The 25,465-nt window shown below is 33.8% G+C and overlaps 1 protein-coding gene across 3 annotated transcripts in view; it reads right to left on the reverse strand.

The window, feature by feature from the left end:
* Positions 1-13,720: 13,720 nt before the first annotated feature.
* The window catches only part of LOC126700365 (derlin-1-like), a 51,594-nt gene continuing 39,849 nt past the window's right edge, over positions 13,721-25,465 (reverse strand). The window contains exons 5-8 of one of the 3 annotated variants that reach the window (XM_050398480.1): positions 17,148-17,276; positions 16,047-16,207; positions 13,950-14,156; positions 13,721-13,836 (exon numbers count right to left, since the gene is read on the reverse strand). In XM_050398480.1, coding sequence (XP_050254437.1) covers positions 13,952-14,156; positions 16,047-16,207; positions 17,148-17,276 — 495 coding nt within the window. In that variant the 3' untranslated portion in view covers positions 13,721-13,836; positions 13,950-13,951. The remainder of the gene's footprint in view (positions 13,837-13,949; positions 14,157-16,046; positions 16,208-17,147; positions 17,277-25,465) is intronic. The other 2 variants (XM_050398479.1, XM_050398478.1) reach the window with 2 other exon arrangements.

A 25,465-nucleotide genomic window follows, 5' to 3' on the forward strand; every position in this document is an offset into this window, starting at 1 on the left:
TTAGTTTGAATAGGATTTAAATTTGTTGAAATTTAAATAAGAAAATTTTACCTAAACTAAAAGTTCTTAAATATTATCCCTTAATTGAGGAAATATATCCTATCAAAAAATAATTAATTAATTTACTAATTAATGAGATATAGTATAAAAGATATGGACCAAATATGTAGTTTACCCATTTAAAATTCTATTACCAACATTTTCAAGTAATTGTTTTGATTATATTTATGTGTTATATGTTGCAAAATTAATGTGATTTTGATAAGTGGCTCATTAATTATTAAGACATTTAAGGATAAAGTTTAGCTACAAAATTGATTGTAGTCTTAAACTACAAACTCACTCAATATCTTTTTATTGGAGGTAAATTTTGTCAAATCCACCATTGGATTACATCTTCTTCTTATATCCTCCATGTTTGCAAAATTTCAAGAAAATTAAAGATCAATAGCTATTTCATTAATAAATTTTTAAATTGCAAGTTTTTGTAATTTAAAATTATGCATGAAATATAAGATTATAGATTATATAGTAAATAATATTCAATTGACACAGAAAATTGACATGTGTATTAAGAGCGTAAAAACTATGTAATTTAACGGTTAGATTTTCAAAATATGCAGTAATATTTATTTTATTGAGTGAGTTTGTATCCTGAGGTTACAACCAATTTTGTAACTAAACTTTGTCCGACATTTAATTTACTTTAGGGGAAATTCTATTAAAGTTTCAAAAAAATCTCTAATTAACTAGAAAAGAATCAAAATCTCACATTTCTTTACGTCATTTTTCTAATATATTTTTTTAATTGATTTTTTAATTCTTAAAGATTCCCTATAAAACCTCATAAATTTACAACATCCATTAAAATATTGTCACCTCATACTTTCTTTTATTGGTAGAATAAATAATTCCGGATATAAACATAACCATAATATATCTCTATCAACAAAAATTATAATTATGAAATTATAAATTTAGAAAAAATTAAAACAAAGAGAAAAGATAGTATTTTGTTGAATTTTCTTGTGCAAATACTGGATTACTTAATAGTATAATACAAAAATGATTTTTTTTTTTTTGAATTTTTATTTACTTCCTTTAAGGTTGTCACATAAATTTTTGAAAGCTCAAAATTTTCAGTCTCAACATTAATCCTACGGTGTATTTATTAAAATTCATATCTAATTAAAAAAAATATCAGGTGATGTAACATTACTTAAAATTACACCAGGTATAACTTTAACCCAACCCTTTATTATTATTATTTTTATTATAAATTCTCTAGTTTTACTTTTTTTATATTAATTTAATATATACTATCAAATATATATATATATATATATATATAAGTTTTTAGTCTATTGTATGGTTAACCACTTGAGATATATATATATATATATACATATATATAAGTCAATACTTCAAAATATTTGCTGCTTCTTTACTTTATTACTCTTTGAATAATTTAAAAATCTAGAATAAGCCTAATAAGTAATAAAGTAAAGAAGAAGTAGATATTTTAAAGTATTGACTTTTACACAAGATGTAAACATGATATTGAATTTATATTTTAAAGATATCACTATTGAATTACATGTTCTATATGTGCTTAACATGCATACCAATTTTCATGCCAATCAAATATTATTTACCATGCGATCCATAAACTCATCTTTTATTAATTACTCTATACTACAAAAACTTAAATTAAAAAATTAATTGATAACATGACTATTGATCTTTGAACACCTTGAAGATTTTCAAGTATAGAGAGTATATGAATATAATGTAATCCAACGATATATTTGTCAAAATGCACATCCAATAATAAGTTATTAAACGGTGTAACAATGGTTAAAAGTTACATTTAGTATAACTTTAAGTAATGTTATACCATCCAATAACTTGTTATTGAATTCATATTTTGAAATCGATGTGTAACTTTAACCCAACCCTTTATTATTATTATTTTTATTATAAATTCTCTAGTTTTACTTTTTTTTTTATTAATTTAATATATACTATCAAATATATATTTAAGTTTTTAGTGTATTGTATGGTTAACCACTTGATATTTGCTGCTTCTTTACTTTATTACTCTTTGAATAATTTAAAAATCTAGAATAAGCCTAGTAAGTAATAAAGTAAAGAAGAGGCAGATATTTTAAAGTATTGACTTTTACACAAGATGTAAACATGATATTGAATTTATATTTTAAAAATATCATTATTGAATTACATGTTCTATATGTGCTTAACATGTATGCCAGTTTTCTTGCCAATCAAATATTATTTACAATGCAATCCATAAACTCATCTTTTATTAATTATTCTTGTGAGGATAGGTAAACCGAGCACGTTTATTGGGTTATGGGCCATGCTCGAGGACGAGAGAATATCTGAGGATGATTGAAAGGTTTGTATAGGCCTAAGAGAGTGGGCCGAGGAGAAAGGTAGAGGGTGATGGAGTGATCGGGGCCCAAAAGGAGCCAAGCTAACTCAGGAGATCTTGAGGGGGTTAATACTTTGGGGATATAAACTTCAGGGAAAGTAGTAGATCTGGGCCAGCAACAAAAGAAGAAATATCTGAGAAAAAGGTTTCCACCACCACATTAAATGCACTACACCAAATGAATTGGCCGTATTTATGGAGATATGACACCTGAACAGTGTTATCCCAACTAATATCTCCTCACAAAGCTTCCAGGAGGTCCAAATGGGACAAGCATCCAAGCAATTTCTTAAGAAACCAACAAGTGGAAGGCTGAGATGTAAGTGTAAGGGACTATATAAGTGAATGACCACCACAAAAATGGGGCATGTAATCTAAGAAGGAAGAAAAAAAGAAGAACACCCTATATTTTGATAAACTTGATTAAATACAAGAACATCACATCGTCGGACTCGACTGAGGAGCGTTATTTTTATCATTTTTATGCATTCAGTCTTACTATTATAATTCCTGTCAACTTTGGCCTATATTGGATTTGCTAGGAATTTATCTTGTAAAACCCATCCTTTTACAAATACATTGTTTAGGGACTGTTGGACTATCATCCATTGTTCCTAGTGGGCTGAAGCTCCGATTTGGGTCCTTAGAATTCTAATCTACAAAAACTTGAATTTAAACAATTAATTGATAACATGACTATTGATCTTTGATCACCTTGAAGATTTTCAAGCATGAAGAGTATATGAATATAATGTAATCCAACGGTATATTTGTCAAAATGCACAATCCAATAATAATTTATTAAATGATGTAACAATGGTTAAAATTACACTTGGTATAACTGTAAGTAATGTTACATCATCCAATAACTTGTTATTGAATTCATATTTTGAAATGCCATTGAATTACACGTTCTATATATTCTAAACATGCATGCCAATTTTCATGCTAATCAGATATAATTCACCATTTGATCCATAAACTCATCTTTTATACATTATTTTAAACAACAAAAACTTGAATTAAATAATTGATAATATGGTTATTGATCTTTGGTCATATTTAATTTTGTAAAGATGGAGGATATACAAAGATAATCTAATTCAACCGTGGATTTATCAAAATTCACATTTAATTAAAAAATATTAGGTGGTGTAATATTATTTAGAGTTACACTGGATGTAACTTAAACACAACCCTCTCTTTAGAGAGAGAGAGAGAGACAAGTGTAACTCTTTATTAATGTTACACCAATCAATCACTTCTATTAGACTAATATTTAAAATTTTCACTATTGGACTATACACATTATTAATATTCTTTTTAACACACACACACACATACAAAATTTGTGATAATTGGATGTTATTTATTATTCGATCAATAAACTCATATTTTAACTTAATTTAAAATACAAAATCTAAAACTTAAAATTTAAGTATTTTATAGACGAAATAATTATTAATCTTTGATTATTTTAAAATTTTGCAAACATGTGTGTTATAGTGGGCCTTTTTTTGGTTAAATCGGACTGGGCTACCTCCTGCGGTACTGGGCCCAAATATTCTGAGTAAGGGAGTTGAGACCGGCCCAACTGTAATTCAATTTGGTCCGACTTGTGCGTAAACTATGCCTCATCTACCAAGAGCACGCCTATGGCGGGCAGAGCTGTTTTGAATGAGTTGTGGTAGACAGATATGATAATAACAAGATAAAAGAAAGTAATTTGACTTCTTTATTAAAGTAAATAGATAATCCCTACTTAAGAAAAGATAATCACAGTTTAACAACAATTATTTTATAAGAAAAGTAAGGGAAACAAGTGGGTAGTATGTGGGTTGATTGAAAGAAGAAAGAAATCAGATTAAATCTGATTCGCAGGACCAAGACCAAAGAAGGAAGAACGCCTCTTCTCAAAGTGAATAATCTCCGAGGGAGATCCTGTCATGGAAATTAATCACTTTAAGGGAAGCAGACCTGAATGGTTGGTGCACAAGAGAATCCTTTGTTTTCGGCAGAGAGCAGGACTTTGAGAGGGAGAGAGGGAATTAACCTATTGGTGCATGCCTGCCGCTCTAACTCTCTATTGTTTTCTTTCCTTCCCTTCTAATATTCCTCTTTCTTATCTTTTTTCTTACTACTTCTTTTTCTTAATACTTGTTTTTCTATTTTCTGGTTTTCAAATTCCTAATATCGTAGTGCTTGTCGTCCCCCCTTTGTTCCTATACATGGCAAGGGCCTTTTTATAGTGCCTGCCGTGACCGGATTTTACTATTTTAGCCCTTAACCACATTTGTCTGGTCTGGGTGTACTTGCTGACCACCATTGGTCCGTTTGTGTGCTACTCTCTATCGCTAGACAAAAGAAAACTATTTTGTTTGTTTGTCTGCCGTGGCACCCTTTCCTACTATGGTGTGGGTGCCTTCTCTCTCCCTATCTCTCATGGCATGTACCTAGTGGTTCCAACTCAGTTTTGCTCCTTTGGGTGGTATGTCATCTCAGCAGGACACTTCCCCTAAAACAGCCCTAGCAGGAACCTCAAAATAGGTTTTTCCCCTCTCCCCACCGCCAAACCATGCCCTCTTACCTCTAACCCACAACCTCACCGTGTCCTGTATTGGCTGGGTACAGACTAGCAAGGTCTGGACCTTGCACGTGCCTCTCTTTCATGTATGTCCAAAATCTGCTTGCTGCTCATGCGTTTGTCGTGGTTGGCCTACACAGTCTACCGTATGTTTTTTACTATTTTCTTGTTCCCCTTTCCTTTATGGCTTACCCTACTCAAGGACTGGGTCTTGCTTGATGGTGGACTTTGCTTTTCTTTAGCCCACCCTTTTTCCATCTCTTGCCATACCACTCTATCATTCCTGCTGCGAAGTTGTTTGTCTTAATCCTGCTGGGCCTCTTTGGGCTTGCCGTTTATTCTTCTCCCAATGGCCCAGTACGGCCATTGGTTCTTTTATTATATCACTAGCGGGCTCCTATGTCCTATTTGTTTTCCCTTGGGCGTCCTAAACCCGTTTGCTTTCCTTGGGCTTCCTTGGCCCTTTTCTTAACTTTGCATTGTCATGAGCTTTTACTAAATTCTTTGGGCTTCCCCGGCCCAATTACATTATCCCTCATCCTTGGGGTTCATAGACTTGCCATCAACCCCTTACTTTCTTTGATTTCATCACTTTGGGCCTGTTGTGGCTCATTCTCACTTTTCCACATCATATACTGCCCATGATTTGCTTTTTCTCTCTTTTTGGGCTCCTTTAAGCTCATTTACCTCCTCAAGGCCCATTTGTTTATCTCATGAACCTGTGATCCATTATTCTTGCTGCTTAGGCTTAATAGATTTTCTATCCATTTGCCAACTCTTTTCTGTCCATGTTGCTGGGCTTCTCCTTTCCACTTGGGCTTCCAAAATGGCCATCAACATGTGTACAAGAAGATATGTAATCCAACCATGGTTTTGTTCAAATACACATCTAATAAAAAGTTATTGAGTGATGTGAAATTATTAAAAGTTTTAACAAGTGTAACTTGAGTTAATGGATTAGATAAGAAATACTATTTGATTAACATAAAAATCAATGTGCATGTTAAGACCAAATTGAACATGTAATTAAAGGTAAGAGTTTTAAAATTTTAATCCAATAAAAATGTATTAAATGATGTAATATGAACAAAGACTTATATCAAGTATAACCATGCATAGTTATTATCTTGGGCTGGCCTCGCCAGTTAGACTAATGATTTGATTCCTATATCGGTTTGATATTTTAATTAGATTATTTTAAGCACATTATCCAGTTAAATCCAATTAAATGTGGTGCCCTAGTGAATTCTTTGTAGCCTGTTCAACTTGGACAAGTTTTTTTTAATATTGTTCAAGTTTTTCATGTATTCCAAATTAGTTGTCTACTTAAATTTGAAAAAAAAAAATTATAAATATTACAATTTTTGTTATTTTAGAAAAAGAAAAATGCTATATTAAGGAGAGAAATTTGCGATGATTTCAATAATTTTGTCTCTTAATTTTTATAATGTTATTATGAGAAATTATAAAATTTCAAAATGGTTTAAATTAATACTGCTCTCGTCCTAACTTATTGGTTCTCTATTTAATCCCAAAATGTAGTACTTTTTGAATGTCAATAAACAAATTTTCAAAGTTACCCTTAATTCATTAAACAAGTCAACCGTTATATCACTAAAATTTAAATTAATGAGAATGCTTTTGAAAACTTGTACATTTTTAACTGAAAGACAACACATTAAATTACATTCATATTAAAAAAAAAAAAAAGAATTTCCTAAATAAGACCAATAACAATATATAACATAGGCAATATTATGTTAAATATGTCATCATATGCCTATATATATATATATATATATTATTTGGCTTAATATCAAGTTTTACATTCCCATACACAAAGTACTTAAGGGTTTAGGTGTATAGGGTTCGAGTTACAAGATTAGTAATATATTATAATTATCCCCAAAAAAAGAAAGTATTAAATTCTATAACTTGAAATTAATTTTTTGATGCATCAATAGTTGGGGGTGGGGTTAGCATCACATAAAATTATCGAATGTAACCTGAACCTAAGGAAAGAAAATATATACAAATCCGTTGTAAAAGGTTACCTTACAGATTTAGGACCTCTCTCTCTCTTTCTCATGAAAGATTTTAGGATCACATCGCAGCAAACGTGGAATCAACAAGGGTAGTACTGTCGGAGAATTCTATATTGTTAGAAATACAGAATAATTGTATTGTATTTCATAAATAAAAGAATATACATCACTGCCTTTATATAGGAGGCATATGTGTGCAGTACAAGTAGAATGTAGTACAAGTACAAGTGTGCTATACAAGTAACCTAATTGGGCCTAAAGCCCATAACATAATATACATTAACAGCCCCCCTCAAACTCAAGGTGGATGTGAGACCAACTTGAGGTTGTCAACCAAATTACGAGTGCGTCCCTTAGGAAGTGACTTGGTGAAAATATCTGCAAGTTGATCTTTGGAGGAGACGGAGAAAAGCTTAAGAGCACCATGACAAGATGATAACGGATAAAATGACAATCAATCTCGATGTGTTTAGTCCGTTCATGAAAGACATCATTATGAGCAATATGAATGGCACTCTGGTTGTCACAATAAAGGGGAGTAGCAGAGGAGGTGGACACACCCAAATCCTTAAGGAGCAATCGTAACCAAAGGAGCTCAGATGTGGTATCAGCAAGAGCACGATACTCTGCTTCAGTACTGGAGCGGGCCACAAAAGTTTGTTTCTTACTTCGCCAAGAAATCAAAGAAGAACCAAGGAGAAAACAGTAACCTGTAGTAGACCTGCGATCAGTAGGATCTCCTGCCCAATCAGCATCAGAGAATGCACGGAGTACAAGAGGAGACTGAGCTGAGTAGAAAAGGCCATGAAAGAGGGTGCTCTTCAAGTATCAAAGAATGCGCAGAACAGCAGCATAGTGAGTTGATCGTGGAGCAAACAGATACTGGCTCACCTGATGAACAGCATAGGAGATGTCTGGACGAGTAACTGTGAGATAAACTAGGCTGCCAACCAATCGTCTGTAAAGAGAGGGATTAGACAATGGTTTCCCCCCCTGAGGGAGTCAGATGAGCATTAAGCTCAACTGGAGTGTCAACAGTCTTGCTATCAGTGAGTCCAGCTCGAGACAAGAGTTCAGAAGCATATTTAGCTTGAGTAAGATAAAGTCCATCAGTAGAATGAGTGATTTCAAGACCCAAGAAGTAGCTGAGATGTCTAAGATCTTTCATCTCAAATTGCTGACTGAGAAAATTCTTGAGTTCTTGAATGCCACTGAGGTCATCACCAGTTATGATCATATCATCCACATACAGGAGAAGTAAAATAGTGCCTTTGTCAGTGCGACGAAGAAATAAGGCAGAATCATAATGACTGGCCATGTAACCCAAATGAGAGATGGTAGAGCTGAATTTGGCAAACCAAGCTCGTGGAGCTTGTTTAAGGACATAAAGTGCACGTCGAAGGTAACAAACCTTATTTGAGTCAACAGAGAGACCAGGAGGAGGTTGCATATAAACTTCTTCATGTAAATCCCCATTAAGGAATGCATTTTTGACATCCATCTGAAAAAGATCCCATTTACGGGCGGCAGCAACAGCTAAGAGGGCACGGACAGATGAGATACGAGCAACCGGAGCAAAGGTCTCTTCATAATCAATCCCATACTCCTGTGTAAAACCTTTTGCAACAAGACGAGCTTTGTAGCGCTCAATGGACCCATCAGAGCGAGTCTTAATCTTGTAGATCCACTTACAACCAACCACAGATTTCCCGGGAGGGAGTGTCACCAAATCCCAAGTATGGTTTTTAGATAATGCATCAAGTTCCTCTTTCATTGCAATCTGCCATAAAGGGTCAGTGGAAGCCTCACGATAGGTGTGAAGCTCATGTAATGTAGCAAGAGCAGTGTAACAATGATAGTCAAGTAAATGTGTGGGAATAGATCTTACTCGAGTTGAGTGACGAGGTGGAATGTCTTGTGCAAGATCTTCAGGCGGAGCAGGAGCAGGGGACCCAAGCTCAGGGTTGGGGTTGGGTAGCTCGTCTTCAACCTGTTCATCTTCCACCTGTTCATTAAAGGGTGAACTAGGAAAGGGATCAGTGATATCTGGTGGTTGGACAGAGAAGTCTACAAGAGAATCAGGAGCAACAACAGGAGGATCAGGAGCAGCTACAGAAGGAATATGTGCCTCATCTGGAAAAAGATCTAAAACAGAGGAGGAAGATAGGGAGGCACGAAAGTGAGAGAGCTCGACAAAGAGGCGATGTTCCCAAAAGACAACATTGCGGGAAACACGAAGACGATGAGAGACAGGGTCATAACACCGATACCCCTTTTGAGTTTCGCCATAGCCAAGAAAACAACAAAGTCTTGACCGAGGCTCAAGTTTGTTATGCTCATGTGGCTGAAGAAGAACGAAACAAGCAGAACCAAAGGAGCGAAGGTGGTGATAGTCTGGAGATGACCCAAAAAGGCGCTCATATGGAGTTTGATTTTGGATAACCGGACTCGGAATGCGATTAATAGTATGAACAACATGAAGAGCAGCTTCGCCCCAAAAAGGAGCAGGAACTTTGGCAGAGAGAAGAAGAGCACGAACAGTGTCAAGAATATGACGAAGTTTCCGTTCGGCTCTACCATTTTGCCGAGAGGTACCTGAACAAGTTAGTTGATGAACAGTGCCATAGGAATGCAAAACAGCTTGGAAAGCATATTGAGTATATTCAAGAGCATTATCAGATCGAAAAATTTTGATGCGTTTGGAAAACTGAGTTTCAACCATTTTTGCAAAATTAGAATATACTTGCAATAATTCAGAACGATGTTTCATATTAAAAATCCAGCTATAGCGAGAGTAATCATCAACAAAGACAACAAAATATCGAGACCCACCAATACTAGAGACAGAAGAAGGGCCCCAAACATCAGAATGAATAAGGTCAAAGATATCAGTGGATATTGATTCACTAGTATTGAAAGGCAAAGCTGGTTGTTTTCCTAATTGGCATGAAACACAATCAAAATTTTTTGTAGACACTGAACCTAACAAACCTCTAGAAGCTAATTGTTGTACCCGAGAGGAGGATGCATGACCAAGTCGAGCATGCCAAAGTGCAAGGGAAGGAATTGAAGAAGCTGTAGCAGCTGCAGCAACAGAAACAGGAGCAACAAGTGGAAGACGAAGGTTGTCCACGGGAAACATACGCCCAACTCTGGGACCAGTCCCAAGCTCCTGTCCCGTCCTCGGATCCTGCACAATACACCCAGAATAATCAAAGATAATGCGATAACCCAACTCAGCCAATTGTCCAACAGAAAATAAATTATAAGAAAGATCAGGAATATTAAAGACTCCAGGAACCGAGAGATTGGAGGTCACAACGGAACCTATATTATGACCAGACATTGTGGACCCATTTGCTGTGCGAATATTAAGAGGGTGCGGTGCAGGTTTAAGGTCAGAAAATAAGGACGAGTGAGGTGTCATGTGATTGCAACAAGCAGAATCCATAAGCCAAGAGGTAGGAGACATACCAGATAAAGCTGAGAGAGAAGAGGAATAAGATGCATTACCAACCGTACGAATGACATTGGCGATGATATTTATAAGGTCATCTCTGGAAATGGTGAAAGTGGATCCAGAAGAATGAGACTTTGCAGAGACGGGAGCCATAGGTTGGACACTCTCAGTGTTAGCAATAGTAGCAGCAGAAATGGAAACAGCTGATTTGTTGCGTTGATAGCAAGTCTCAATATTATGGCCAAAACGTTTGCAAAAATTGCAAAAACGTTTGTTGGATTGTCGGCGACGATTGTTGCAAGAGGTAGAAGACTTGTCCTTATTCTTCATTTTGAAGCAAAATATGCAAAAATGGAGCGCAAAAATGAAATCTACGCGAAAAACTGGGTAAGGAGGACCCGGACTGCAAAAAGTCAACTCTGGTCAAAAGTCAACGGTCAACGGTCAACATGGTCAAAGTCAACGGTCACTGGCGAAAGTCAACGGTCAACGGTCGGTCAACGGTCAGCAGATGACGTCACAGGATGACGTGGCGATGACGTCAGCAGATCAGTGGATGCTGACGCAGCTAGGGCTGACGTGGCACAGGTGATGACGTCAGCGGATAGATCCGGCGCGTGGAAGCGCGTGACAGAGACAGGCCGCGCGTGGAGTCGCGTGGCTGTGACGCCGAGAGTTCTGGCGGCGCGTGGGGGCGCGTGGGAGGTCCGATGAAGACGAAATTTCACAGAAAGGCAGATCGGAGAGACTACTTTCCAATGATGCTATTTGTGGTCTGATCGGAGAAGCGGAAGCAGTGGTGGTGGCAAGGCAGTGGTCTTTGATGTACTGGAGTCGCGGTGAAGGCAGCGGTGCTGCTCACAAAAACGGCTACAGAGGACACCCAAGAAAACAAGACTGCTTAAGAGCGGCACACCAAAGGATCAGAGCAGTGGCTCTGATACCATGTTAGAAATACAGAATAATTGTATTGTATTTCATAAATAAAAGAATATACATCACTGCCTTTATATAGGAGGCATATGTGTGCAGTACAAGTAGAATGTAGTACAAGTACAAGTGTGCTATACAAGTAACCTAATTGGGCCTAAAGCCCATAACATAATATACATTAACATATATAAAATAATCAATAAATATATACAAATTATTACAAAGAAATCAAACAGAAACAGCAGCAGGTACTTCAAATAATATGAAGAATATCATAGGAATATCCGTTGGACTAATTCATACACTAATTCAACGATCTCCTGTATATATTAACGAATATTGTCTCCTCAAGTTTTCCAAATTCCAATTGTATTTGATGTCTTCGAATTAACATTCATGCATTTTAGATTGTGGAAAAAACACAAGATATACATTCAACATTCTGATGATGATGGTGTGATGCTGTCAAGATGACACCGAGAGAAACAACATATATAACGACGAAAGTGAAACAGAACAAGAAAACTCCAGGTTGTGTAAGGCTATACACCAAAAAAGAAAAAGAAAATGAAGTTCGGTCAATTCATAGTATTTACCAAGTATTTAATATTTGAAATTTTGAATAGCGATTGTTTGATGACACGATTTGAAGTTATGATTTCAGTGGTTTCACGCAACTATACATGGTATACATACCATTCTTCCTCTTTCTCTGTATTATGGTAGGCCCAAGTAAGTTGAATTGTGAGAATTTATATGGAAATTTTCAGTGTATTTTCTTGGGTGACTATAACAAGACTAAATAAATAAAATTTGGTGAGAGTAAGCAATAGGAGACTTCTCATCTTTAAAACTGACAGAAATGGAATCTTTCTTTTTTCTTAAATGAGTTAAATTAATGAAAACTGTAAGTTCACTTTGGTTGTCATGGTTGCCTACAAAAATATTTTTGAGTGGAAAGAAAAACATCATGATGTGGGTGTGCTTTCATAATTATTGATAAGCTACTCCTCATATCTGAATGAAAGCTTTTGCAGTAATCTCGTGAATATCATTGATTAAAGGAAAATTTCAGGTGAATATATAACGTTATAAGGTCCATGCATTAAATTTCAGCTCAAAATAATCTCATCCATAAATATTTGAACGTTATATCTTTATTAGATTTCCTTTAAGCCTGAAGTTATTGAACTTGGCTTTAGGGTGAGTTGTCAATTTCTATAATTGTATCAAGACTCAAAAGCCTTACAGGTTCAATTGCCATCTTTTGGTATTTCTAATGAAAATGTCAAGAGTTCAGATCTTCCCTTGTCATTATAATTTATAACTATTGAATCGAATTTAAAAAAATGAAAGCACACCATCAGTCATCATGATGCAACTCTAAGGACAAGTTCGGTTGCTCAGAATTTCAGATCCTCCAAATAACTTCTAGCTAGATCGATGAGGGGTCAGGCTTGGTTGTGCACACCCTCATCATAGATTACTTTTTCTTTCTCACTTTCTCGGGAGGCCCATTTATAAATGGTGGTGGAAATTTGGAGACAAATGGCCCCTGAGTCGGTGGGAGCATTTATTCATTTTAACCACTGTACTATCCAGATGTCGTAAGTCTCAATGGCTTGGAAGAGCTTGTGAAGTAATACAAGTTTCTCCTCTTTCACTGTGGTGGTTTATTTTCAAGACTTATCAATGGCCTAAGCTCTGAAGCTGTTATTGGGGTTAGAAGACTCAAAAGGCTCAAAGCATTTCCTTAGTGTCTGAATGACTAAAATGACCAATATAAGTTACAATGTGGGGTAACCTCTTGAATGCACAAGATTGTGCATCCACCAAATTCACTCCGTTGAAAACAAAGCAGCTATTTGTTGCTGCTGATGGCTCCTTGAGCTTCACTAAGAAATATGATGTTTTCATTCTTACCAATAGAAGTATGATTAATCATAAGTGACAACAAAATAAGGTGGGAACCAAGTTTCATAAAGCTGAAATCATTAGTTAGAATCTCAATCTTTCTTGTATGATTAATCATAACAGATAACACAATAAACTGGAAATCCCTATCATGGAGCAGAAGTCATTAGTTAGATTCATCCTTTTTATTAATAAAAAAAAGTCGGTATTAAATACAACATGATATTCTCATGTTCATTGAAAAACTAACCGTCTAAGATGTAACACAAAAAAGTACTTGTAGATATGACATTTTCAATAGTACGCTGTAAAAGCAAGGCCTCCAGTGTGTTAAGGCAACTCACTCTGGCAGCTGAACACATAATTGCATCTTGTGACACTGACACAATGTCAGATGGGATCTACCACTTGGTGTTGGTGGACCCTAATATTGAATTCAGCAGTCCTGTTGCAAAAATATACGAATTACAAAGTCACATGATCATACCAATAATCATTTAATGTAATTCAGTTAGAATTTGGTTTACATGTTATTCAAATATTCACAATGAATATTACCTCTAACGGCCATTAAGACGATGGCTTCTGCCTCGGAAAGCAACACCATCAGCCTGGTTGGGCTGCTGTGCTTGTGCATGACTAGTGCTTGGTCGAGTTCCATTGAGACGGTAGCTTCTTCCTCGGAATGTAACTCTTGCTGATGGATCACGCTGCACTGGGGTATTCATTTGTGTTCCCTTGCCCCCAAATGCAACTAATTTGTGACTGGAGAGTCATTAAGGATAATACAATTATTTCACAAAAAGTGTCTAACCTTCAATAAAATAGTTGCCCAAATATAGTCCCAATTGGTATTTTTCTCAATTTTTTCCTTCCTCATATTACCTCAAATCTTTGCCAAAATAAAAAATTACAGATCAGGATGTTGGCTATGCTTAATTATTTGCATGATATAATATCTGCTATAGTGTAAAAAACTATGTTAAACCAGTGTTAGATCTATTAGTGCTCAAGGACCCAAACTTGTTGTAAAGTCCACACTTTTGTAAGTTTGCACTTAACAGGATAAGTGACCTGATCCTACTAGGACAAGAATATGGTTAGACTAGGAATTTTGTTTTTATAAATAAACAAAGGATAGTGTCTATTACACACTTGTGTGGTGTGTGGTAAATGCATTGAAATTGTGTCTCTAAGTCATGTTTTCAAATTTGAATTCATGACTTAGAGTCATGATTTCGGTGTATTTATACACTTGTGTGGATGCACACAAGTGTGTAGCAAGTTTTCCCCATAAATAAGTACACTTTGATGTATTCTTGATTTTCCATGTAGAATTTGAATCAGTAGTCTATTTCTCTAATAGAGTAGTCTGCATGGATCAAAACGACTCCAACTACCCAATTTCCTTGATAGCCACAACTACTGTCAATGGGCCTATGCTATGAAAAGATCCATCAAAGGATCTCTTATGGAGATATATCACTAGAGACGTTCCTAAACAAGTCAAACTAATGCAGAAACAAGAAACGCTAATGACTGAGATAGTAACTCTTAGAAGATTATCACATGGTTTCTCAATACCTGTGCTCCCTTTATTAGAACATTACTCCAGTGACATGACATATGGAACTTTCTAGCACAACACTCAAAAAAAATTTCTTGTTCATCAATATCAATATATTTTTTTGAATGGAAGATTTAGACATCAATATCAATATATGACCACTATCATCGCATGCAACAAGAAAAGGCCAATATATTGCTAAATTTAATTCATAAATGGGATCAAACTCGCTTCTTTTGAGCTAAATGTAACTGACATCATGATTCACTTCACACTCTTGATAGTACAGTCAAGGAATTGATATCTGTAAAAACATGCAAGAAGAAAGCTCAAACACAACGCTATAATTCTATATTAGTTGTTCCACCCTCACTATCTCAATTATGTAAAGTTGTACAGTGTAGGATCCTCACACAATGAATACCATTGGGATAGCCCTAAGGTGGGAATTCTATTTGAGCATTCCTCTCTTCACCTTCCTCCCCACTTGCTCTCTACTGCTGCCACTCTGCCTCTTGCCTCTGAGTCCTTATATATATGGCACACTAGTTTAGGTCATGCCTCATTGTCTCATCTTTAGCCTTTACTTTCCAATGGTCATTTAGGGTAGGACAAGTCTCAGTCTTTTCATTGTATTTCATGTCAATTTAGGAAATAATTTGCTTTACCTTTTAAGTGAATGTCTTTCGTATCCTCCATTTGATCTTGACCATATCAAGAACATGTGCATGATGAAACAAGAAGCCTCATTTGCTATGTAGCTAGTGGTAATGTAACAAGGTGATGTGTGCATCAAACATCTTTTTTTATCATGCATTTTTTGGAGTCTCCAACATATAATGGTCTATGGTTCAAAACTTGCTGCATCCTTGACAAACAGGAACACAAGGAACACAGACACATTGGTCTGTTTTGGGAGTCGTGAAATTCTCCACAAGTTTATGGAGAAATACAATTTCAAACTACGAAGGTTCAATTGTCTTGAAATCCTACCAGAAAAGCGAAAGAAAATCATAAGGATGAGGTTTAAGAGGTTTCAAATAAAAGTCTAATGCATGCATTGCTAAAAAAAAAAATAGAACGGATACACCCAAAGAGGGGTCTTCAAGATGAATTTTCCCCCAGCAAGAGGATGAAGCACTGTTAGGAAGTAATATAAACGTCCTACAACCATCCCTCGAATGCCTGGCTTCAAAGGATCTCCGAGTAACAAATCAACTGCTAGCATTACATAAGGAAGATAGAATCCCTACAGTAAAAAATAAAAAAAATAAATAACCAGCCTCTTAGATTCCTTTCAATTTCTGATTATATAATAAACTTCATAAATGTCATGAATATCCTTTCATTGTCTGTTGCATAAAGGAAAGCTAGAGGCGTACAATGGCAGGGAGTACAATTGTACATAAGATTATAAGTTAAACAAAGAAATATTCTTCTTGAAAGTTTGGAAATACCAAAAAAAAAGATCATGAAAATAGGCTGCATTATTTATAATTAAGGGTAGAACTATGGATGGAAATTTTGTTGATATTACACAATAAATTACAGGTCAAATATGGTGGGCACACTTAACTGGGACTGCAACACCACGATTTTAAGGCCAACCAGGCAAAATGTGGGAGACCATATTTTTTCTTTGGTTAACTTCATCATGGTGGTACCTCTTTATGGGGCATACCTCACTCATGATGCATTTTCAAGGGCCTCTAATAATAAAATCTACAGGAACCAGAAGTACAGCAATTCATGCATAAAGATATTATTTTCCTTTATTGCAGGTTCACACTCCAACTGCATTGGTACAGAAATAGTAATGAAAGAAGAAAATGACAAGAGATAGTAACAAGTAAGGCAAAAAAGACCAAGATAATTTTTTATGCAGCCAATTGGTTGGGCTGGAAAAAGGCAGAAATGAAGTTACAAATGTTGTATCAAACCTTCTTTGATTGATAATCTAGATGCACAATGAAGCTTTATAGTATGGTGGTGCAGGTACTGAAAGTTCTAGATATCAAGCTATTTTATAGGACACAGTAAACTCATATTGAATGTTACAGAAACAAAGAGGTCTAATTTCAAAGTCCATATACAGAAAAACAGTTGCTAGCTTATATTGTTCCAAATGATAGGATAACTAAAACAGAACAGCGGAGAGAAAGATTAAAACAAAACTGGTAGGAGGGTACCTTCAATGACACAAGACCATAAACGCTTATTCGTGCATTTGGGAACTCACGGCTCCAAACATAGACAAGCATAAATACTAATGAACCTCCCATGAATGGAGACCATAGATATGGAACAGCAGCCATCACCTAAGTTCAAGTAACACCTTTGTCATTATTTTCATGATATTTTGATTAGTATTGGGGGATTTTGGTTCACTTGTTTTGATATTGTGTTAACATATTATGTGAGGAAATTTCTTCTAAATTTTTAGAAATAATGCTTGTAAAATAAATATAGCAGGAATTATCATCTATAGTCTATACCATTAGATGTCTTGATTTTGCATAATTGTTATCCATACATGTTGCAAAATTCATTTCTAAACTGGGACAGAGTTGTATCATTTGTAATTGTTTATTAGGTACTTGTGCTTTTGGAATTCTACATCTCCAAACATATTATTTCAAGTTTTACTAGTTCACCAAATATATCTGGCATCTCTTGACAAAACTGCTTGACACCCTATTTCTCTGTTCTTTCCTTGGCATCATAGGAAAGAGAAAGATTACTCCGCTGCGGTAGACATTGCACAGAATGGTTTTCTTCTGTCAAGGTTGTGTGATGGTGGTGGAAAGGGTGGTCGTAGATTGAAAGACTATAATAACAAGAATATTGGATATGCATTGCACTGGTCTTCAAAAATAGTATAATACTAGTATAAAGTATAAACCAATGAACTGGCACTTCAAAGAGAAGACTTTGGAACCTGAATATTGTAATAACAAGAATATTGTCTTCTTTAAAAAAATTCAAATTAAATTAGCCATATTATTTTTATCAGTTTTCTAGTTTGACCTTTTTTTTTTTAATTTAATATATATAGAGTTGGGTTAAAGTTACACAACTCAATATTTTTTAATTGGATGCAAATATTGATAAATCCACCGTTAGATTACATTATCTTCATATATTCTCCATGCTTACAAAATTTTAAGGTGATCAAAGATTAATATCCATGTCATCAATCAATTGTTAAAATTCAAGTTTTTGTAGTTTAAAATAATGCATAAAAGATGAATTATGGATCAAATGGTAAATAACATCTAATTGATATAAAAATTAGCATGCATGTTAAGAACATATAGAACATGTAATTCAACGGTTAAATTTTCAAAAGATTAATTCAATAACAAGTTATTGGGTAGTGTACATAACATTACTTAGAGTTACACCAAGTGTAACTTGAATCTAACTCATATATATATATATATATATCTCAAGTGGTTAACCTAGACAATACATTAAAAAGTTCAAATATATATTTGAATACACCTATTTCTTTTAAAAATAATGCTAAAGTAATTATTAATTTCCGATTGATATTTTGCAAGTATGAATGGTATGAAGGTAGTGACGGAGCCAGGATTTCAGTCTAAGGCGAGCAAGATTCAAAGTCAATATTAAAAATAAAATTAGTCTAAAAAATATTAATTAATAATAATAATAAAATTGATGTGGTTAGAATGTGATTAGTGTTATTAGACAAAATAATAAAAAATTATATGAACTAATTTTTTTGTGATGGTGATACATCATCTTATAAGACTAGTGTAGTAAAATTTGTAATATTTGTAGTATTACTCCACAAGAAAAGTGATATAAACAGTGAAAAAAAAAAAAAAAAACAAAAAAACAAAACACTGTTATGGTGAAATGGGTTAAAACATGGGACAAGGTTTGTATCAAGGTATGACATGAGGCAAATTTTTTTTCTTTTTTTATGTTGGTATCAAGGTTTGTTTCACTGGAGTGGGAGTCTTTTTATTTTGTTTTTTCACCATGTTAGGAAGGCAACTACAAAGAACAAAAGTAACTGAAGGATATTTTGGGACGAGTCAAAGGGGGCAATTGCCTCCCTCGGTTCCGCAAGGATAAAGTAATTCAACAGTCATTTATTTGAAAAAAAAAAAAAAAAAAAAAAAAAAAAAAACTTGAAAGAGTAGTGTTAGTATCACATAAAATTACATAGAATGGAATCTGATCATAAGGGATGAAAATCTAAACAAATCTACTGTAAAAGGTTACCTTATGTATTCAAGGTCTCTCTCTCTCTCATGAAAGATTTAGTAGCATGTCACAGCAAACGTGGAATCAACAAGGGTAGGCGGAGAATTCTATATAAATTAATCAATAAATATATATTAAGTTACAAACAAATCAAACAGCAGCAAGTACTTAAAAATAAATGAAGAAGTTCATGGAATATTCGTTCATATGATAAAAAAATTGATTGAACTAATTCATCCACTAATTCAACGATCTCCTCCATTAGCTATTGGATTTGGAGGAGATCATAAACTTGATACTTGACAGAGGTGATTAATAAAATTTAAACATTTCCACATATTTATCGAATGTCACCTCTAGTTTTCCAAATTCCAATTGTATTTGATGTCTTCAAAATAATCATCTACACCTATGTAAGTATGTATACATACATTCATACATTTTATATGAGGATGGTCTGACTCTGATGATGTCATGGTACGCAAAGTGGAAAAAACATAGCCTCCGAAAGTGAAAAACACAACTAAATACATTCAACATTCCAATTTAAGTAGTGGTTGTTTGATATCCTAACTTGAAATTCGGATTTCAGTTGTTTCATGCAATGTGTGTACGCATGATATCGTACACACTGTACTTAATAGGAATTAAATCCTTTACTTAGGCATAAAAATTGGAAAACACTTGAGGCACATAAAATTTTATACGAAACATAAGTTACATAACATTCTCCCTCTTTCTTTGTATTATGGAATACATAGAAATAGGAAAACTCTTGAGGCATAGAAAATTTTATAGATCGATGGGTTGGCCCATGAATTTTCCTTGGCCCTACCATAATTCAGAGAAAAAGGGAGAATATATATGAAATTTTCAATTTATTTTTTGGGTGCCTATGACAAGACTAATAAATAAAATTTGGTGAAAGTAAGCAATAAGAGACTTCATCTATTTAACTAACATAAATGGAATCTTTCTTTTTCTTAAATTTATGAAAACTGTAAGCCCACTATTGCGATGCTGTGGTTGCCTACAAAAATATTTTTTGAGTAAAAAGAAAAACATCACGACAAGGGTGTGCTTTCATAATTTATTGCTTCTATTGTGCAATATCAGCAGCTATATCATCCACTTATTTTTAACATTTTTATCTCCCTAATATTTATACCGTAGCATTATAATTCCTCCATCATTTTATCTTCTTTTTATTTTGACTCTTCATATTCTCATTTTATTTACTTTAAAATTTACTTTTTTTTTTTCATTCAATTCATATTTTGCCCACACCAAAAAGGTAAATACTCTCTCTCTCTCATTTTTTATTTATTTATTTCTTTTGGCATATTTTTAATTCTTTACTGCATCTTTGGTTTAGGTTGATGAATTTTGGTGTTGAACTCTACTTTGGGTTGATGCGATTTGGTTGTGTTTTAATTTGTTATCTTTTTTTATTTTCTTCTATTTAGTTGATAAATGTTATCTTATGACATTATATAGTGTATCTATACTATCTATAACATGATTCATTTCTTTAGACTAGACTTTTATATGGTACAAAAATACCCCTAGACCCTATTTTTAATAGCGACAAAACTTGGAAACAAACAGGTAAAAATATATATTCAACTCTACCTAAAACACTGCCTACAAAATAAGACACTTTTCTACTAATCTATGTCTTCAAAACAAACTTATCCAAAAATAAAATAAGATAAAATTCCCAATCCACTTTGTATAATTCCTTCAAGACCCATTGCACCTCTTTTTTCTTTTTTCTTTTTTTCTTCTTTTTCTACTTTATCAAGACTTGCTAGTTTCTTTTATTTAATTTTTCAATATTTTTGACTTTCTGGTTTCCTTAATTCCTAATCTCACGTTTTTGAATTTTTTTTTCTAATTTCCAATTTTCTTAATCCCTAATCTTACTCTCTTTTTTTTTTCTTTTTTTTTTCACTTTAGATATTTTGGAAGTGAGAATTTGATTTATATCAAAATACAATCTACATGTCTATGTATTTAAATGTGCCTTTCAATTATTTGAGTAATATCAATTCTAAATTTGTGATGAGATTTGATTATCATGACAATCTCCTTAAGAGAATAAGAATTTTTTTTTTTTTTGATAAATAAGAGAATGGGGAATTTGAATCATTAGTTTAAAACTTAAAAAAGTTTAGTTGTACCCTAAAAAAAGAAAACATAACACACTATACCAAAAGTTTGAAAAATATAGACCACTTCCAAAAAGAATAATATTGATCAAATACACCCAAGTTTCTAAAAATTAAAAATAAAAACTCCCAAAATAATAGAATGATATATTTGTAAAGCTAGAGAGATGAAATTTTTTTTTAGAAATAGTTAAATTTTTAAGGAAAAATATTTAATAAATTTTAGAAAATAAATTAAACATTATACCATATTATAAAATAATTATATTTCTCACGCATTGCGTGGGTCAGCAACTAGTTAATTTTTTGAGAGAGTTTCAACTTATAACATCCACTCTTAATGATACATTTTTATCATCAAACCATAACACTAATAAGTTTTTAGTGTAGGCGGAGATTAAACCCCAAATCTCTTATTCAACCATCAAAGATTTTACTAATGGAGCAAATTGGAAGTCACAACCACTAGTTACTAGTTATTGATAATTGTTGGTTGTCATATCTGAATGATAGCTTTTGCATTAATCACAAGGCATCAGCTGAATATACCATTGATTAAAGGAAAATTTCAGGTGAATATATCACTGATTATATAACGTTATAAGGTCCATGCATGAAATTTCAGCTCAAACTAATCTCACTTAAGGCTGTGCATCTATAAATATTCAGCATTACATCTTTATTGAAAGCTTTAGGCTCAATTGTAAATTTAATTAGTTTCAATCTATAATTGCATCAAGAGCCTTATATCTCAACTAGCAAACACCAAGAGATGTTTAGAGTTTAAATCTTCCCTCAACTATTGTAACTATCAAATGGTTTTTTTAAATAAATAAAATTCATTAGGTAAAATAATAATAATAATAATAATAACTAGTTGCTAACCCGTGTAATGCACGGAAGAGTCGAACAAAAGTTGTAAATTTTCACTTATAAAAGTTACAAATTAAGAGGAAAAATAAAATACTAAGACCAAAAGTAAAACTCTAACACCAATAATGTTGTATAGTCTCAACCTTCAGATGAATAAATGACATTGTTAGGGAGCAAAGACAAATAAATGTACCAAATATTGATTAAAGATTGCTTATTTAGTCATCTGAGAACTATTTTAAAAAAAAATTCCTTTGGACACTTTTAAGCCAACAAACAAAACAAATCCTTGTCACACACACAAATGGGAGAAATTTGGAAAGAATAGATGTTGAAATATATAAATGTAAAATTGAAGAAGAGGTACCAATTGAAAGGCAAAAAAGAGCATTAATCGAGTAAAAATGCAAATTGATCATATATATATGAAAAAAAAAGGGGTGAGGCATTAAATTCGAGCTAAAGATGAGCTACTAATTACATATTTCATAGTTTAAATTCAAATTCAAATCTATAAAAATGTATTACATCCCTTTTAGTCGACCTTTTCTTTGCATACCAACAATAAATAAAATAAAACAAAGTTATAAATCAAAGTTTACAATTGTTTTATGTGTTAGTTTTTATTATTATAAATTATTATAGTTTCTTGATTACACCTAGCATCATTGTATATGAACACTAAAATACAAATATATTCGTAACAAATTAATGGGGGAAATATGTCTAGTGAACATAGCAAAAGTGATTCTCATCAGGATTTGAAATCATGCAAAACAAATAAACTAACAAAAAAAATATTCAAAAGATTTTCTTTCCTTTTCAAATTAGTGGTGTAGGGAAAAATAAAACTACATCTCCCCTATCTTTAATCTCTCTCTCTCTCTCTCTATATATATATATATTAGTATTAAATATATATACCTAGCTACCAGTCCTTCATTGAGGCATTCCCTTAAAAAAAAGTCATTAACATTGCTAATCAATGCAATAAACTCCAATATGCAAGAGAGCAAGGAAAATGGATTAAAAAAAAAATTCTGCCTAGATGCCTTTCAAAATTCATACCCAACAAAAGCTAACATGTATTAAAAAAAAAAAACAAAAAGGGTGGAAAAATTTTATTTACCTTCAGCCTTGCAGTAAGGTTGCTCTCTAATAAGCTTGGCTCACTCCATAATGGTTTGCAACCATCTACAAATAAAAAAATCTCAAATTAAATTGCTGAAATTTTTTTAGCTTTTCTGGTTTAGGGTTTTGTTTTTCTCTTTCTAAACGTAGGATTATAAGTCAAATAAAAAGAGGCTGTGTTAGGTTTAGGGTTAGTGCCGTGGAGGAATAATTCAAATTTATTATTTTAGAGAGTCTAAAATGAAGTAGGAAATACATTAAAGTAAAAAATTAATAAATAATAATAATGATGTGAAAATTGTGGAGGTTGCAAAGCTTACATAGCACAACCTAATGAAGTCAACTATTGGTCAAACGTGGTTTTATATTGTGAATATGTATGCAACAGAGTCTCGTATTGGGAGATAGGAAAGGATGCCGGTAAGGAGACAGTCTGGTAGACTGCTTATTATTCTTTGTCATCATCTCTTTCAATTCTCCGTTTCTTCTAAACGCTTGCTACCATCGCTTCAATTTGCTATGTGTGTTTTCTTTGTGAAAATTTGAGTGAGTATGAAGGGTTTCAAAATCCATCACATACACCCTCAACCAAACCACAAATTTACTCTATCTTAACAAATAGAAAAAGAGGGTATGGCAGGAAAAAAGAAGAATGATTCATGTGTGATTGAATGATGTTAATTAATGTGGTCGTTCGCCTTTGGCTTATTTGTATAGACCTCAATGTACAGCTTTACGTGTTTGTTTGAATGGATGTAAGTGCTATATAATGTCTCAGTTGTAACCTTAATAGAGTAAGCAAACTTCCCAAAGAAGCCCCATGCATTACCTTTCCTTCTCACTGTCTTCCTCTTCCTTACGTGGCTTTCTCTCTTAACTCCAAGATAATTCCCACTCTAGTTAGATTCCCTTCTGGATTTCTTGATATATTCTAAAATTTTAAAGATGAAAGACATATTAGATCAAGTTAAACTCAAGCCTTAACAAACCACAATTTAGACGCAAACACAAAGCCAAGTCTCAGATGGTACTAACTATAGAAGCAAAGTGTAAAGATAGAGATCGGAGTAGAGAAGGAAGAAACTGAACCAAAAATGGGTCTAAGGTTTTCAGTTTTTGGGTTTCTTGCGTATGGTCTTGTAGTCAGGTTTTATAGAGAGTAGTTTTATTTTTTATTTAAAAAAAAAATAATAATGAACCTAAAATAAAAAGAAAAAAAAAATAGTGGTGATGTGGAAAATTGTAGGAGCTTCAAAGACTTCAGTTTTATAATAATAATAATAATAATAATAATCAATATCAATATATATATGTAGGGTCCGATTTTTCTGGTCCGGCCTAGGATGCGTGGGACTTTAGACCAGCGAGTCCGGTACAATGAATTTGTAGAGAGTGGGCCAAAGAGCTAGGCTTTGGTGTATGGATAACAGTTATCATGGCGTTTTACTCGATAGGATGAGATGGACTGAGTTCATCTAAGAGAATTGGTCCTCGGTACAGCTCCGAGAGCCCTTTCTGGTCCCTCTTGTGTGTTGGGGGGTCTTTTCCCCCACCCTCCTCCTTTCTCTTTACTCTCCTTTTATAGCAGTTTTCTTCCTCCTGAAAGGGGTTCCTAGGGTAGGTACTTGCCCCATTAGCCCTTCCCTCTAGTTGTTGGGAGTGGTTGTAAGGACAGAGAAGTATGGCCGTGTCAGGCACAAGGCACTGAATGCAATAATGGCAGCCTTTCCTTTAAACACTTTCGTTGTCCTTTTCTGCTTTAGTACTTTTCCCGCTCCGTGGGATGATAGGGAGTGTCACTATCGGTGGCAGGTTACCTCATCCATCCTCGGCTACACTGTGTCGAGTAGGGCTCTCCTTGTGGCTGAGGAAGGGTTTTTCCTCCCCGCGACCAAGGAGGGATTTTTCCCTTGAGCTGGGCCTTTGGCCCAATATAGACATCGACGTGGGCCTACTGATCTTTTACCCCCCACAATATATATATATATATATATATATATATATATAAACAGAAATCTTATACGGGAGTGCATGAGGTTCTGCCAAGTGGCATTCTAATTTTGTATTTAACATTTTTTTTTACCTCTTTCATT

Source organism: Quercus robur, chromosome 9, assembly GCF_932294415.1.
Source record: "Quercus robur chromosome 9, dhQueRobu3.1, whole genome shotgun sequence".
In the NCBI taxonomy this organism is placed as follows: Eukaryota; Viridiplantae; Streptophyta; class Magnoliopsida; order Fagales; family Fagaceae; genus Quercus; species Quercus robur.